The following is a 17714-nucleotide window of genomic DNA, read 5'->3' on the forward strand; positions in this document are numbered from 1 at the left end:
TTGTTTTCAGAAACAGCTTAATGTCTTGCTTAGAGGTTGAGTTTGTCAATGGTTTTCCATGAACCAAGCAGAAAAACTGGACATTTCTTCTAAAACTGGCCACCCTGAGCGCCCTGCTGATTCAGAGCAGAAGCGCCTCGGAGGGATTTCTCCTCAGGACTGTCCTTTCCGCCCAGCGGCTAAGAGCTGAATCACCAAGGAAATCTCACATGAAGAGGGAGGGGCAGAAAGTGAAGGCTTTATATTTCCTCTTCAGGGTTACAGCTCGCAGCTCACCTGCTGAACTGCCCCTTCACCCCCGGAAAGCAACAAAGGTAAAGAGGACTCCTATACCTGTACTTGGTGATTTCAGCTGTGTTTGTGCCAGAGAACTAGACGAGAGCAGTCGTATGGCAGCTGGACAGGTGTGAGGGAGTCCGACGAGCAGGCGTTGGATTAATATTCTTTAGTGGAGAGTGATTTTCTTGACTCCTTGATGAGCATATTAGCAGCTTGCTGAGCATTAACAAGGATTGAGTACATTTAATCCTGGAGGCACGCTGGCTGGGATTCAATCTCATGTGTTCATCAGAATGGACACTGTTGATATTTTCTCATTACTTGAGCAGATTCCTACTCAAAACAGATTTCCTAATATAGAGCTGAGGTCTCTGTGTTATGAACATGTTTGGGTTTTTCAGAAAATCTTGTACTCCTCATTCATTTCTCATGTGCAGGAAGGTGCCTTTACTTTTCTGGTGTCTGTGTTTTCAATATAAAATTTCTTGGCACTCACTGGTAAAAAGGTGTGGGCTGGGGCTTGTGTCTGTTTGATAGGGTGATTAGATTGAAGTGTTCTACTATTCCTAGAGATTGAGCATATAGAAAATATATGTCCTGTTGAATCTGTAGTGACACTCAGGATGGCCAGTATTTTGGAGAATTTCCAGTTTTCCTTCTTGGTTAATGGGAAAACATTTACAAACTCAACCTCTAGGCTAGACACATAAGGTCATAGTGAAAGTAAATGGCAGTGCTGGAGTGGAGAAGGGGAGGTGGACACTGAAAAAGCTGTCAGGAGAGAAGGGTCATGTGAAATGGGTAAGTGGCTACCTGGGCGTGAGCTGACATTTTGAAATCCTTGCGTTTGTTTCCCCCATGAAGCAGAGATGGCCCTCTGCCCTCTTGCAAATCCTTTGGGGTCTATTTTCCATTAAAAAAAATTATTTATTTATGTATACAAACCTGCAGTACAAAGGCAGAGGTTCAGGGGAAGTGAGAGGATTCACCAAAGACAGAGTGGGGAGCAGAACAGGCACACTGCTGAGGGGAGCAGCGGGTGGGTCAGGAGAGATCTGCTGTGCCATGTGGGTCACCTCCAGGGCTGGGGCTTGAACTCACACTGAAGCAGCTGCAGCCAGTTTGCAATGCAGTGTCCTAACTGATTGCGCCCCCAGGGAGGGCTCCTAGTTTCCCTTTTAAGACACAGTTAAAACTCCTGCAAATAGGCTTGCTGAACAGTAAGGTTCATGAATTAATTCTAACTACATATTTCCCCAATTTTTTTCAAAACTTAGAACTTCAACTTCTTGGTACAGGGAAGTACATGCTTAAAGAGTTATAAAGTCCTACTGTGCATGAAGCAAATAATACAGTATCAACTAACCACGATCAGCTGATCCTATTCATGCTTTTTATCTTGGTCAGATTTTCTGGATTTATTCTGCTAAATGCTACCCTTTAAAAATAGGGTCAAAAAATCATGGTACAAGAAAAATAAAACCATTTTATCTCCAAGGGAAGCTGATCTGCTTAGACTTTAGGAGAGAGATATGCTCGTGTTACCTCAAGGCTTCCTCCCTTACCGTGTGTGGGTTCCCAAGGTCTCCCCCACCCCCTGCATCTGTGATGTGTGTGTGGACACCCAGGGTGTGTGTGCTCAGCAACACACTATTTGTGTGGGAGCTGGAGGCCTTTGGGTGTCCGATGCTGGTACATAAAGTGGTAAGATGTGATGCTGAAGTACAAGCTCCGTGAGCTCTGTCATGAAATCTGTGTTCTCTTAGCACAGAGGGGACTGGACTGGGAGAGCTGGAGATGAGGTGACTAATTTTCATGAGGCCATCTGGGAAGAAGTTGGAGCTGCCTGAGAAGAGATAAGGTGTAATGGGGCGATTGCGGGAGAGAATTCCAGTGGTAGCTTGTGCAGGCTGAGAGACGAGTCCAGATCATTGTAAAGATAATCAGATGGGTCCTCCCTGGTGGTGCAAGGGGTTGAAGCACAGCACTGTCAAGCTATCCACAGCCACCGCAGCAAGCATTCAACCCCTGGCGAGAGAGTTGACTCACACAGTGCAGCAGACCTTTCCTGACCTGCCCACACTGCTCCCCACAGCAGCATATTTCCGTCAATCTACCTGTTGTGCTCCCCACTCTGTCTCTGGTGAATCCTCTCACTCCACTTCTGTATGCATAAGTAAATAAATATTTAAAAAAACAGAAAAGGGGATCAGACAACATCAGGAGGAGGGGGAGAGAGAAAGAGGAAGAAGAGAGGGAGAGAAAGGGGAGGTAGACAGAAGAGGAAGAGAGGAGAGAGAGAGCTCCGACCACCCTGTGAATTCTTGACTGGGTGGCATGGAGGTCCACCTCCATCATGCGCTCTGGAGAGTTTGCCCTGGTTTCTACTCTGTGGGGCATGCCAGGTTTCCAAGGCATGTTCCTACTACCTTCAGCTCTCCCACCTGCCATCTTTGGCCTCTGATTTCACACTCTTGTGTTATAAAATTTCTCTTTCAGTTTTTTGAGTCTCTGCTCATGTTGTTCTTTTTGTAGTAAAGGTCTCCCTATGCATAGCCACCTGGGTAGCTCTTCTTTTTTCAGGAAGCAATAGGGACATCATCTCTTTCAGGAATATTCCCTGTAACTCTTAGGTTGACTTTATGTCTTTCCTCAGTGCTTCCACAGAATTCCGTCTACACCTGTATATCTTGATGCTGATTGAAGACATTTTTTACTTCGTTTCTTCCTTCCATAGATATTTATTGAGTAGTTACTCAAACTGAGGTTAGTTGAGGTGCTGGAATAAGGCATACAAACCAAAGTCCTTGCTCTGTTGGTGGTTATACTCTGCAACGAGGGGAACAGACAATAAACTCATGTATATGGGATGTATAAATATACTTACATATATGTCTAATGTATAATATGTGTTATGAATTAAGGAGATGGGATGGAGTGAAATGGGAGGAAAGTGGGCTGATAGTTCAAAATGATGGTCAGTGAAAACCTTACTGTTAAGACACTAAGCAGAGAGAAGAGAGATGGATGAGGTGCTGGAGTGGGCCATCTTTGGGAAGAGCACCCCAGAATAGGGACAGAGAGTACAAAGCTCCGTAAGTGGTGTCTATTTGGTATGTTGAAAAAATATAAGGAGTGGAATGGCTGGAAGAGGTGAGCTGATGGGAAGCTGACAGGAAATGAGCTTGAGAAGTAGCAGGAATCAGACCATGAAGGGAAAGCCATTGGGGTGTTCGAACATAGGCTGTCAGCAGTTCTCAAGTGGCTAAAACCAAATGAACTGCTATTTTAGAAATATCTGTCTTCCTCAAAAAATACATCAGAGGAAGGTAAGGGCTGAGCTAGGAAAATGTATCAAGGTGACTTTCTGTAATCCAGGCATGGGTTGATAAGAGCTTTGGTCAGCATGGTATTTAGAAAAGGTAAGAGTTGAGCAGAGAGTGAATATTTTGAGGGAAAACAGGGTGTTTTGATAGATTGTTTATGATGTGAATGAGAGATTACTTAAGGATGGTCCCAAGATTTTTGGTCTGAACAGTAGAAGAACAGAGCAGTTATATATAGGGATGAAGGCTGTTGAGGAAGCAGTCTGGAGACAGGGTTAGGAAATCAGAATCTGATTTTGGGCTTGCTGGTAGACACTCCAATAGAGATGCAGAGTTGGCTACATGAATCTGGGATTCTGGGACAATATAAATTTGGAAGCTAACAGTATATCAATAACAAGAGATTACCTGTCTGAGAGTAAAAAGAGGCCAGGATTTGAATCCTCATTTATTGTGATCTATGAAGATTGTGACTAAAATCAAATGACAAAAAGGACTGAGAAGGAGCGGCTGGATGAGTAAGTGAACCAAGAGAAGCCTAAGACCTGGAATTTAAAGACAGGGTCTGATGGCAATGGAGTCTCCTGAAGAATACAACCTCCCTGAGGGTAAGCACGAGGCTGCAACATCTCTACAGTCCTGTACAGTTAGTGATGCTCAGTAAATCTTTGTGGGACAGAATAAAATAAATTCTTGGCTTTCCTTAGATAAGACAGAGCTTAGATTTTCCTTGCCAGTCCTCCATTTTCACTGACTTCATGGCTGTGACCATGGTGTGACGGATGTACCTGGTCTCATGGAGTGGCTTATTTGCCAGTATTGCCTAGATCTCATGGAGGGTGCAGGAAATGAGGTCCCAGCCAAGGGAATGAAAACGTGCAGGGAAAGTTGTCCAAATTTGCTTTGTTGATTATCACCTTGTATGTGCAGAGATGAAGAGAGTAGAGCCGTCTTCCTCCTGAGGCTGTGAAGTGGAGAGGCTGGTGGGAAAGTTCTGTGTCTGGCTGTATTTGTGTAGCTCAAGAATATTTTTGTACAAATTCCAGGATGAGGAGTGTCTGAAAGCATGGAAATTGAGAGCACGGAGATCCAATTTCTTCTGCTCCCTTGCTCCACACAATTACATTTCATTTTAAAATGTACACAATGATAGTGAGAGCTTTGAAAAGTCCATCAGATGTTAAAACGACTGTGACTTCCTTTTAGAATTGACTGATTTCTCAGAAATCATGATGGGTACGTGCTTCTTGATGAAACAGTGTGCTCTCAGGCTCTTAAATTCATGAAATGTAATAACTGAACTCTGGATATTATCTGTACCTCTAAGTGATATTCTGAGATCTTTGTTTTCTTTGTTCTCAGGTGGCACTTGGCATAAAATGGCTTCCCTCAGCACAGCAAATGTTGAATTTTGCCTTGATGTGTTCAAAGAGCTAAACAACAACAATCTAGGAGACAATATCTTCTTCTCCCCATTCAGTCTGCTTTATGCTCTAAGTATGCTCCTCCTGGGAGCCAGAGGAAACTGCGCAGAGCAGATGGAAAAGGTATGGAAAGCAGCAAAGCTTTCTCCACAGCTGGAAAGTCTTATACGCGCCTGCTGTGAGTCACCTCTATTCCAAGAAAACGCCGCCATCTTGTGAAGCTGAAGCCTGTTTAGACGAATTGTGTGTATTAAAAATGAATAGTGGCTTAGTGATGTGATGTGGCAGTTTCTTCCTTATTATCACAGTTGTTATAGATCAAACTTTACTTTTTGAGCTTTTCCTTTCAGTGATTTAAACATGACAGTCATGTATTTGGCACTATTCTTAGAAGATTAACTTGTAATAAAACTGAGTGACACTTTCAAAAAAAAAAAAAAAAAACTGAGTGACACTTTCAAAGTTACCAAGCTTGAAAAAAATATTCATTAGTATGTTGGAACTTTATAACCACCTGTGTCAGATAGGGATTATTATTCTTATTTTACAGTTGGGGAAACTGAGGCAAGAGACTGAGGGTAATTTCTCAGGTTACATGGGGCTCATCTGTAGATTCTTAGGGGCTCATCTGTAGAGGTTTTCCATTATGTATATTCTTAATTGCTTTGGAAAGTCTAGAAGAATGTCACTTAACAGCTCTTACTTACACATCTTTTATTCTTCATCCTTTTTCCTTTGTTCTATATGTTGATGTACTTCATGGTTTCCATGCAGTAGGTATTGTGTTGGGAAAACATGTGCTGTTGGACAGGACCCTGATGGCCAAGTCACAGGGAATGACCTGGAACAGCTGGAGAGGGACTGAAGAGCCCTGTGGACAAAACCTCATCCCTGGAACCTAATTGTAGTCTGGAGCAAGGCACTTAATCTCCCCTGAGTTCAGTTTCCCCTAAAGGATACATGGGGAATAGTATCTCCTCATCACATGTTGGGAGGGGCAAGTAAGGTATGTCATGGCTTAATCCATGGCTTGGAATATATCATTAAACGTTGGCTATTTCTATTAGTCTTGATCTGAAGTGGGAAAGCAGATCTCGATACTGCTGATCTGTAGAGACTGATCTTCCTTTCATTTTCCAGGTACTTCACTTTAATCATATTGCAGAATCATTAAAACCAGCGTTTAAGGACTCATCTAAGGTATGACTGTCCCTATTGAGCTGTCGAAAGCTCTTGAAATGAGGGGTACCAGGAAATAATGGTCTAGGTTGAACAGCAGAGCATCCCCTTTGGCCCAAGAGGGCACTCTGCATGTCTCCCTCGATTACTTCTTTAATCATCCTGGTAATTGCTACAGCCTCTAGAGTTTAACATAATGATAACAGTGATCACAGCAACGTTGAAAAAGTCCTCCAGATTTTATTACGTGATTGTCATTCTTACTCAAACTTTTTTCTTTTTTTATGGAGTGTGCCTCATGTGAGTGTCAGCGTCATCTGTCCAGTATGTGATGACTTTCTGTTCAACGAGGGCTCTGAGAGAGGACCATATAATGTCACGCAGGAAAAAGGGCCTTATATTCCCTAAGCCACGTGGTTTCGGACCAAGTTCTCCCCAATTTCTCTTCAGTCAAGGATTCCTTTTGACATTGAAATCATATAGAACTCTAGATTACTAAAACATATATAATGTTGTAAACCAGTGTTGCCTCAGGATAAAAAATAATTTAATAAAAAATTTAAAATGCTATTTCATGTACAACATGAAATAGTTGTACGTTTGCTTGAGATTGAGTAAATACATATGGACATCAAGATTCACAGAATACTTGCTGCACAGAATCTTTATTGTCAAAAGATTCAAAACCATACTCCGGGAGCTGCTGATTTAGGGAATATGAGCTTGACACTAACACCTCCATGACTTGGCAACCATCTCACAGATACAGCAAAGCTGCTTCTATGAGGGAGAGATGGGTGTGTGAGCGCAGCAGAGTGGAGGGGTGGGTGTGCGTGATCTAATAGTAACATAGAAATGGAAATATTGAAAAAGTGTGACAGGGAAGTGATTCTAGAGTGACAAAGGCAAAAACAGAACTCGGCCTATTTCCCTGGATACGTCACAAGGATCTCTCGATAATTCTTCTGCCTTGGGATGAAATCACGGGGGCAGATGAAAGCATGTGCGTTTTGAAACAGCTTATAATTCTGCACACAACCTGTAACCAAAATCACCGAGAACTGAGACTATTGTGCTAGAGGAAATCTAGAGAAGGAAATGCTTTAAACTTTTCAACTCCTTGATTGTTAGTATTCACGGCCCTTCTATGCAGAGGCAAATGCCTAGGCCTCTAGTTATTGTTTTCACATTATTTATAACTCTCCAGAAATCAGGCAATTTAATATTCTGTGCTTTGTTTCCTGTTGCTTCAGTGCAGCCAGACTGGAAGAATTCATTCCGAGTTGGGAGTCCTGTTCTCTCAACTCAAGCAGCCAGACTCTAACTACACCCTCAGCATCGCCAACCGACTCTATGGGACAAAGACAAAAACATTCCGTCAGGTAAATCCCACAGCAAGCTGGTCAACAGCTTTCCTGTCACCCTTTGAACTTCACATGAAGAATGGGAGCAGTCACAGGCTTTCATCATCAAGAGATTAGATTTGTGCTTCAGTGAAATGGTTTGCCACTCTCACTTACTATTGTGAAATATCATATCCGAGCTTTACTTCTGTAAAATTGCCAGAATTGTTGAGCATCATGGTCCGTGATGATGCACAAAGTAAAGGTAAGAAATATTCCATATGGACCCGAAGAAAAGCGAAATACATTTCTCATCTTAGTTTCAGTGGTGCTCAGTGGCAGAGAATGAATTGAGTGTTAGTGAAGTGCAGATCACTCTGTGAGTCAGGAGATGGGAGCTCTGTAAGCACTGTGACACGGGATCCAGAAAAGCCACTTCTACATTTAAAATGAGTTTTAGACAAAGTTCATGCTACCTCTGCTATGGCATTTCCCATCAGCATTGTATTATGTAGTGTGATGTTTGCTACTCTGCATCAGTCTTTCTACTTAATACAATATGGGCATTTTCTCATAGAGCCCTCACGTAGCCCAAGTTACAGTTATAAAATCACCATTATTTCTACAGTGGTGGAGTAGATTCTGAAAAGTCAAATTGACAAAAGACATAGATAGTAAAGTGGCAAAGCCTGGGTTGATCTTTATTCAAACTCATTGTTCTGATTTTGACTGCTACATCGTTCTTCTGAGCCTTAAGAAGATGCTGTGTCTTCAGCAGACTCTGTGTCTTCAGAGTTATTTAAATGCCAGCCAGGTAATACAAGATGAAACCCTGAATTTCTAATATTCTTCTTTGCTAGCCTGGAGGTGTGGACTGTATCCTGTATAAGACAAGCCTTTGATTGTCAGAATGTCTTCAGCCTGGGGTACCCACCCCGATATCATAGATATTTCACATGTGATTCCTCCTCCTGCCCGAGAATCATATAGGAAGCTTTATGGAGTGAGCCTGCTGGGGGTGGGAGGGGAGGAACAATATGGCCCTTGAAGCTGGAACATTCTTGAATCTCTCTGTCTTCCCAAAGCAGTGATGTGGCCGTGAGAAGAGATTCTTACTGCAATTGGTGACTGACGATGGCATCTGCTCAGAAGTCAGAAGCTCTGCATTAGCATCGTGGGGTTGTCATGATTTGTACTATGAGATATTATCATGGGTTCTTTCTGGAAAAATTGTCCATCTCATAGGCTGGGGCGTGGGGTGGGGGTGGGGCGCGTTGCTTAAGCATGACCCTGATACAACGGGATTCAGCACAGGACAAGAATCATCCCAAGGCCCACATTTTGCTCTTGGGTTTCCTTTGGTTCTGGGTTTAGGAACCAATGTACCCAGTTCCAGAAATAGCAACCAGGGGTACTGGCCACGCTCCTAAGTCTTCTCTCATTCCCCTCAGTTTGTGGTTGGGGGATTGGGTCCTGTGGGCTCCAGAGCTGTGTCCCCTCAATATGGAGAATGGATCCCATCATCACTGGGCTCTCAGAGAGCAGACTCCTGCCTTGGCAGGCAGGTGCTGGAAAGCACCCAGTTCTAGGAATCAGGGAATAGGAGGGGACTCCACAATGGTACAGGAGCCAGTGTGTGTGTGTAAAGTCAGCTCAAAGAGAGGGGTAGGTGTCTTGTACTGAATTTGCACAGTTTTTACTTGGACAACATATTATAGGTGAACAAAATAGTGAATTCATTAAGATGTTTTGTTTGCACTACAGAAAGTTGAAACATGTCAATTGCCTACATCAGCCATTACTGTCATTAATTTTATAGTAGTGACTTGGGGAAGGTTGACACCTACCACAGGCAGACTTAAACTTCTCCTGCACCTCAAACAAGTGAACCCCTTAAGTGCTCTGTTTTTTGTCTAGATCAGCACAGCAACTCCTGCTTTGAAAAAGGAACAGTAGGGACAGTGAAACGAAATGGACTATAGTGCAATTTGTCTTTTTAAAAAAAATGTTTTAGGTAAGACTGCCAAGGATTAGACAGAAAAAACAGACATTTCTGAGGATCTGTGTGGAAAGCTTCCTGATTTGTTCTAATCGATTTCTCTTATTAGGAATGAGCATTGGTGGATTCTGCTTCCTTTCTGATGGGTACAGCTGGCCCGCTCTTTCTGCAGGTCAGGACTTTAGTTACCTTGAACTGGAAGCTTTTATTTTTCTGTTTTCTTTTACAGCAATATTTAAATTGTTCTGAAAAACTGTATCAAGCCAGACTGCAAACTGTAGATTTTAAACAGGCTACAGAAGAAACAAGGAAAACTATTAATGCATGGGTTGCAAGTAAAACGAATGGTAAGAACAAAGGACCCATTCATGCGTTTGCACATTCTGTTGGGGCTGCTGGTAAACTCCCTGAATCAGCATCAGCAAAGACCCGCAGAAATCAGACCCTGGCGCTGGCACAGCAACAGTGGAGACAGTGGGGAGTATTTGGGTTTCTCACAGTCACATGTCTTCCACAGTGTAGGTCAGGTGACCAAGAATGAGAAGGACATTATTTTTATTCAGAGACGTGTGGTACATTCCACAATTAAGTCTGATGAATTTAAATCCACCTTTTGCAATCTTAAAATAAACACTATATATCACTAAATATTTATTTTAAAATGCCAGATTAAATATTTGATACAAAGCAAAGATATATTTGCTTTGTTATATAACACTTGATTTTAGCCAGGAGGCCAAGAAGTAATTGCTTTATTATTTAGAAAGTTGAGAAAAAATGTAGAGACTAACAGAGTCTCATTTCTTCACCACAGTATTTATTATTTAAGATTAATCTTGGATTTAAATATTTGTTCTCTTTCCATTCCCTCTTCCATACTCTTTTGGAACAAATTCCAGCTATTAGCTTTTTTTACCTGTTTATGTTTCAGTCAAACATACAGGTTATTTAAAAGGAAATAAACCACTAAGCCATGATAACATCTAGAAAATTAAAAACAATCATTTACTATTAACAAATATGCAGTGAATTTTCTAATTTCTCTAATTGCTTTTTGTACAAGTCAGGACACATGACCATATATTGTAATTGGTTGATAGAGCCCATAAATCTTCATTTTTAAAATAAACTTTTGGATATACATACTTATAAAAAATCATGCATTATCTGCTTGTTATTTGATAAGTATTTGGCACAGGTAGAAATCATCACAAAAGTGAATGCACTCACTGGTATAACTCCTTCCGGACCAGGAAAAGAGAACAGCAGTCACTGGGCAGGACACACTCTAAGGCCCTGGATTTTTCTTCCCAGAAACTAGCTTACCTCATATCCAAACTTTAAGATGTCTCTGAGTTATACTATTAATTGGTTCTGCCTATTAGAAAAAATTCATTTGATGGAATCAGAAAGCATGTGTGTTTTTCTTAGATCGTTTTGGTTGTGAAGTTCACCTGTGACTTACTCAGTGTCACTGATGTCTGTTTTGTTCTCTGGATATACCTAAATGCAGCAATCCATTTTACTACTTTTTATGAACTTTTGGAATATTTTGAGTTTGGGTCTATTATGCATAGTGTTGCTAGAAATATTTTGATACAATTGATACCATTTGATAAGATTCAGGTTTGTTTTGTTTTTACAAGTCAATTTTTTTACAAGTATATTTTGGCAGATATATATACTTCATTGGAGCTGTTGTGTTTTCAGCAGAAAGTAAATCGCAGTTGGGCCCTTCTCTCGTTTTACATTTTTTTGACGCCAGTGAAATTTGATGAGTATTGCCTGGGTTAATTACTTCATGATGGGCTATAAAATCACAGTATTCCAATTCTTGCATTCCTTTGTTATTTATATGCTAGAATATTTCTAGGTGAGAAACTTTGCCTCATAAAGTTACCCTAAAGTACAGTTCATATGAAAAAAGTCAAAACCAAAAACCATGCTTGAATTTCTCATTAATACTAGTTTTTAATATAATGTCCCCCCCCATTAACCCCAGCCTACCCCTCTTCACCCCACCCCCGCGGCCAACACTCTCCAATGGGAGCCCGTGAGTTTTCCTTGAAAAGTATCGTTATAAATTCACCAATTTGAGGTTTCCACATGGTCAGGAAAAAAGAGGTCTTGAGGCATCTCAAATGTACAATCAGCGTCTCCAAACGTCTTGTGGTTATTCAATTCTGTCATGCATAGTGTCAAATCTAAGTGCACCATCTTTTGTTTTCTGCTACAAGGAAAAATCAGAAACCTCTTTGCCAAGGGCGCGATCGACCCCTCCAGCGTGATGGTGCTGGTGAACGCCATATACTTCAAAGGACAATGGCAAAATAAATTTCAAGAGAGAGAGACGGTTAAAACTCCTTTTCAGCTAAGTGAGGTATTTCATTTTCAGACCACATTCTGGAGGATGCATAATTGTTTAAGGATGGTTAAGAAGTTTTAGTGAAAATACTGGTGTAGGTTTCCCGGTCCTTAATTATGCTTCCTGTGAACTTTGTCTCCATGTTTCCTCATGACAGTTGCCTGTCTCACAGGGTCTGAAGCTTCAGACCCTGGCTGCCTCACCTCCCACCCACCCTGTACGTTCGTTCTGTCTATGCTGTGGCTATTTTCCCTATCTGCATTATTTTCTCTCAGAAAACCTCCAAAGAGAAAATGATTCTGTGGTATCATTTCCCCATATAATTACTTTAGGTGGAAACAATGGCGTTGTTTCTGGGAAACACATGTTACTATATATAACCTCATATGTTTTTGATATCTATTGCAATATATTATTATGTATCCAAATTCTATGTTCAAACTGCCTTATGTCAGCAATAACTTATTTTAAAAGAAAAAAAAAAACCTCAAAAGCTTTGCAAAAGAAAGCTGTAAAGGGCTCACTGGCAGATTACATTTCTCCCACGCCTTCGCGATGTGAACGCAGACAGACCTCCAGACGGTCAGCAAGAAAGTCAGCTTATGGACCTGTGCACATGCACGGGGAACTGTACCCTTCTTGATATCCTTTTTTTTTTTTTTACAAATAGGGTAAAAGTGTAGTCGTAGATATGATGTACCAAACAGGAACATTTAAACTGGCCTTCATCAAGGAGCCTCACATGCAAGTCCTGGAACTGCCGTATATTAACAAACAACTGAGCATGATCATTCTGCTTCCAGTGGGCACAGCCGACCTGGAGCAGGTGAGGCACCGATCGCCATAGCGTGCTGCACACCTGTGGACACACACACGTGCCCATACGCGCACGCACCGTGGCCCGCGAGTCACTGAGTCTGAGTCGTTCTCAATATTTAGCAAAAATGCCCAGGGGCCGGGACGGGGAGGGGAGCACCTGCTGCCTGCCATGTATTTCGGGAGAATAATTTCTTGCACAAATGCACGCGCCTATCAGCCTGCCACGGGTGGGGAACACCTTCCCGTAGGCGTGGGTACCCCGCAGATGCGGCCTGGTGCACAGAAATCCGATTCCGCCACTCTCCTGTCAGAGCAGTTTGCCAGATTCACTGGAACGCGCCTCCGTGGGCTCACTGGCGTTCTTCATGCTGGGTTTGTTGGAAAACGAACCCGCCGGGCCTTGAGGAGTGACCGCCATGGTGGCAGGTCTCCCTGGCCCCCACCCTTGGCCTCGTCCTCCAGCCCCCAGCGCACAGCAGACCTGGAGAAGGGGTGACCACTCCGCCCCAGGCTCACTGGGTTCTCTGCTGGAGGGAAAGTGACGCCGGCTCCGGCAGCCCAGCGGCCTCCAGGACTCTGGGGGCCCAGGCAGAGCTGGGTGCTGGGGCTGGCTGAAGTGTGAGTCAGGGAGGCTTCAATGGGCCCATGAGGAGGGATGTGACTGTGGACTCTTAGGAAGAGCTGTGGGTGGCAGCCTGCAGAGCAGGGTCATTTGGTGGTCACCAGGGCAGGCTCAGCCTCCAGGCCCCGGTAAGGGGTGAACTCCTTGTGAAGATGTTTGCAGGCCTAGAGCATTTTGGAAGCTGGTCAGGCCTGGTCTTGTTTTTTTTTTTTTTTAATAATATAATAGCTTATTTTTACATCACGTTGTGCATTTTTCTATCTCAGTTGTATGGTCTTGGTTTCAAGGAGACTCATTTCCTTACTTGTTTGCTTGTTCATTATGCACCAAACATTGGGTGTCCTTATGAACAGGAAACTCTGCTGGGTTTGTTACAGGGCACCCCACTGTGAGCTGGGCCACCTGTCCATGGGGCCTCACCTGCATGCTTAAAATTCAGGTATACTGCAGGTGCACACAAAAGGGTCAACATGGGTTTATTTACAAAAGGGGAAAGGAACAGGGAACAACCCAGGGCAAGAGAGAGAGATACAAGGTAACTAGAATATCTTACCTGCTCGGCTGACTGAAAACACCCAGTCATGTGGTCCGGAGAACCTTTCCCCGCCTAGCGAGAGACACAATGGTGCCCTATTTATCCCCCAATGTCCCAGAATTCCTGCTACCTCTGCCTGTGGGTCCTCACACTTCTCTCCCTGGTACTGCTGGGAGTTGTAGTTTCCAGTCACTGGAGTAGGGGGTGGAATACAGAAAGCTGGAGTAGGGGGTGGGTTCAACAAGACTCTGCAAGGTTCCTTTAGGACACCCTTCCCCTTAACAGGCTCTGGAAACAGAGATTGGTATGTGCACCCAACAGCGTTGCAAATACCACTAAAACACACCAGGCCAGTCTCTGCAGAGAGCCCCAAGGAAGGGGAGGGGCTAGTTAGACTACACCAGCAGCTGGGTTTCCTAGGAATCTCCAGGGCGGACCCATGGGCTAAGCAGAAGATAAATGGCCTTATAAGGCACCCTGGTTTCCTACCAGAGCAAAGAGCAGGTGTGAACCCTTAGAGTGCAATGGGTTGTGTCCTGAACTCATGGGACCGAGGGTTAGGGCTGAACAGGACAGGAGAGAAAGGTACTGAGGAGGAAAATCTACCTCTACTTAATATGTTGGTCAGGATGGGGAGAAGGTGACAAGAATCCTTCAGCCCTAGAATGATGGGGTTGCAGTCAGGGAGGGCTTCCCAGGGGAGGTGTTGGGAGGGTTTACAGACATTAGCAAACTCGGTGGAGAATGAGAAGGCAGGTTGTGTGGCTGCTGAGGGCAATCTGTGCACCCAGATTTTTTTTTTTAAGTTTAGCTTTTATTTCTAAGGAGTCTTAATCAGGGCCATACTTTTCACTTAATTGTTCCCACCAGTTGTTAACCATCAAACAGGAAAATCATCATGGATGCTGGGGACTGGATTGCCAGGTGGAAGCAGAGGGAGGCTGGGGTCCAGCTTGCAGAAAACAGCACAGTGACAAGGAAGGCAGACACGAGGGGTGTGAGCAGAGGGAACGAGGCCTCTGAGGAACAAATTGACGGGGTGGGGACCAAGCACCTTGAAATGTTCCATCTAAGGGAACCAACAAGCAACAGCCAGCTCATCCAGGAGAGGGAGACCGAGGCAGCAGGAGTTGAGGTGAAGCTGGTGTGCTGAGAGACTGAAGGGGTAGGGCAGTAGTAGGATGTGTTTCAAAAGTTTAATTATGAAATATCACCGGGACACAGATGACAGGAAAGGGAAGAGGCACAGCGTGCGTGACTATGGTTTGGTTCCTGATGGGACTGGCTCACGTTTTAAGTTTAGGAGAGGAAGCTGTGGCTTCTCAGCTGTGGCTGAGTCACACACAAGGAGAGTTAGAGAGGGAGCAGTGCTCAGGGCAGGGTGCTTACTCTGAGCGGTGGACTCAGCTGTGTTTTGTCTCTCAGATAGAAAAGCAGCTGAACCTGAAGACGTTTTCCGAGTGGACCAGCACGTCTAACATGGTGGAAAGGGAAGTTGATGTGCACATCCCTCGCTTCACACTGGACATCAAGTATGAGCTCAATTCCCTGCTCAAGTCCCTGGGCATGACAGATGTCTTCAGCCAGATCAAAGCAGACCTTTCTGGAATTTCTCCAGGAAAGGGTCTGTACTTGTCAAAGATCATCCACAAGGCCTACGTGGATGTCAATGAAGAGGGCACCGAGGCGGCGGCTGCCACTGGGGACAACCTTGTGGTCAAAAGACTCCCCATCCGCGCTCAGTTCATGGCGAATCACCCCTTCCTGTTCTTCATAAGGCACGTTCATGCCAACACCATTCTCTTCTGCGGCAAGCTCGCTTCTCCCTAGGGTGACGGGGTTGAGCCAGGCCCAGGGCTCAGGTGACGAAGCCGGAGGCAGCACCGTGTCTTGCACCTGGGTCTGCTCACCTGCACGGCGGGTCTAGGCTCTTCCCCAAACGATTCCAAGGGTTGGTGAACCCTGAGGTTGTGGTGGTCATGGAAGAAGTTCTATTTATTAAAAAAAAAAAAAAAAGCTTTTCTGCCTCTCTTATCTTCGGAACCTCATCTGAGTGCTGTCTGGGGGATTTGATCAAGCTGATGAAAAGATTTAGGGGTTAGATGTTCTTCACTTATGTCCGTCTGTGGCTCTGAAGTAAGGGGACCCTCCCCCTTCTGAAGACTGTGGGAGAGATCCAGTTCTGGGTGGATGTTTAAATTCTGTAATTTGCCTTGTATGGGGAAATGTAACATGAATTTCAGTTCAAAATTCTGTATTTACTATAGTAAGTCCATGAAATGAATCCTTTGGGGAGACTATATTGCAGTGATTAAATGACTATGAAAAGAAACATTTTTAATAAGTGTCTAATTCAGTGAACAATGAAGTGAAATTTGGGCAAAATCCTCCTGCCCTCCTTCCAGCCCTTCTTCCTTCCTGTTTCCCTCCTTGGCTTTCTTCCTTCCTCCCTTCTTTCCTCATTTCATCCCATCTTTTATTCCATCTTCCCATCCCTCTCCCTCCCCTTCCTTCCTTTTCCCTGAAAAGTGGGCTCAGACAGGCAGAAGACATAAATCAATCAAAAGTTACCCAAGGGCCACCCCTTGGTGCCTCCTGGGACCCTCTAGGTACCTGCTTCTTCCTGAAAACCCTAGAAGGCTGGACAGAGCAAAAGGGGACTTCTGTCCTCCCATGCTGTCTAGAGAGCAGTTGCAAAAGTGATGGAAAGTTCTGACGTTAAAGCTGACACCACACTCCGCACCTGCCAGGTTTGCTCATGGGCTGCTTTGGGTTCTCTGGGCACAATACTGCCCCCTCCTGCTGAATAGATTTCGGCCCGAGGGTCAATCCCACAGCCCTACCTGAAGCTCCTTGTCTTTCTGGAAGGAACCCTTTCTCATGATTGAGATTTGGTGAGTATTTTCCATTGGATTTTAGGGAGGGGCAGGGCAAGTTTCATTTCTTACTTATGGCTCACAAGCCAAAAATATGTGTTGTCTGACTCATTACTAAAGATGAGTGTGGATCTGTTTTGGGGGTGAAATATCTTGACCCCTCAGACAAGGTCTCACTCTGGAGTCTTTCCCCTGTACTGGCAGAACACCATCATTTCCAGTCCTTTGCATGCTCTGGAAACTCCATTTGGCTCACCGGCCCTGATGGCTGTTTTCTGCCAGGTGGGGTGGATACCCACTCTGATGTACAGGTATGCCTGACCTAGGACTCAAGGAAACTCATGCACAGCTTTCTGGCCACCCATGCCGTTCAGCTCCCTCCTCTCTGCATCCTGTTCCCAAATTCTAATTCGAAGCCTGACTGCTAACCTCTGGTCTTCTGTCCAGCAGGAGAAAAGCTTTCTGGAAGGATTTTATCTGTAGAGAGCCTGGGTCTTGGAACTCACTTGAAGGGAGGTCCTAAGAGCATGGCCTTGGGTGACCTGTACTTTGTCCAGTTTTATAGTAATTTACCACGGGAGAGTGAGTCTGACACCCATGACTTCATGAGAGTCAGAACCAGACATTCATTCTGGAAAGGTCACGTGGGCTTCCAAATGGCCATCTTTATGATGGGAAAGATGCATTATGAACTACATGAAAGACATCACAAAGGATGTTTGCCATAGTAATAATCCCTTTGGCAGGAGAAGAATAACTTAGAGGTGGGGATAAAATGCCTGTTCGTGGTTTATTTGGGTTGTAGGTAGATAGTATATCTGACACGTTCAGAGTCCAACTGTGGCGCCTTCAGTGGCTTCACTGGGTGATGGAATTGTCCAGTCATGTGGGTGTGAGTCAGTTACCCACAGCAGCCCTGCTGGGGTTGTGCCAAGATTCTCCAATCT

At 44.1% G+C, this 17714-nt stretch overlaps 1 protein-coding gene across 1 annotated transcript; it reads left to right on the plus strand.

The window, feature by feature from the left end:
• The first annotated feature begins 78 nt into the window (after positions 1-78).
• On the plus strand, positions 79-16193 carry SERPINB11 (serpin peptidase inhibitor, clade B (ovalbumin), member 11). The gene is made up of 8 exons (XM_004683955.2): positions 79-314; positions 4968-5152; positions 6170-6229; positions 7462-7590; positions 9780-9897; positions 11788-11930; positions 12586-12741; positions 15317-16193. The coding sequence occupies exons 2-8, from the start codon at positions 4985-4987 to the stop codon at positions 15719-15721; spliced, it is 1179 nt and encodes a 392-aa protein (XP_004684012.1). The 5' UTR covers positions 79-314; positions 4968-4984; the 3' UTR covers positions 15722-16193.
• The last annotated feature ends 1521 nt before the right edge of the window (positions 16194-17714 follow it).

This window comes from Condylura cristata, unplaced genomic scaffold (assembly GCF_000260355.1).
Source record: "Condylura cristata isolate star-nosed mole 26May11 unplaced genomic scaffold, ConCri1.0 scaffold00016, whole genome shotgun sequence".
Taxonomy (NCBI): domain Eukaryota; kingdom Metazoa; phylum Chordata; class Mammalia; order Eulipotyphla; family Talpidae; genus Condylura; species Condylura cristata.

Excerpts from the sequence above, each read along its gene's own strand:
- SERPINB11 (XM_004683955.2), top strand. The coding sequence starts at position 4,985 with ATGGCTTCCCTCAGCACAGCAAATGTTGAATTTTGCCTTGATGTGTTC. Across the intron at positions 7,591-9,779 it reads AGACAAAAACATTCCGTCAG|CAATATTTAAATTGTTCTGA; the intron begins GTAAATCCCACA and ends TTTCTTTTACAG. Across the intron at positions 12,742-15,316 it reads GCACAGCCGACCTGGAGCAG|ATAGAAAAGCAGCTGAACCT; the intron begins GTGAGGCACCGA and ends TTTGTCTCTCAG.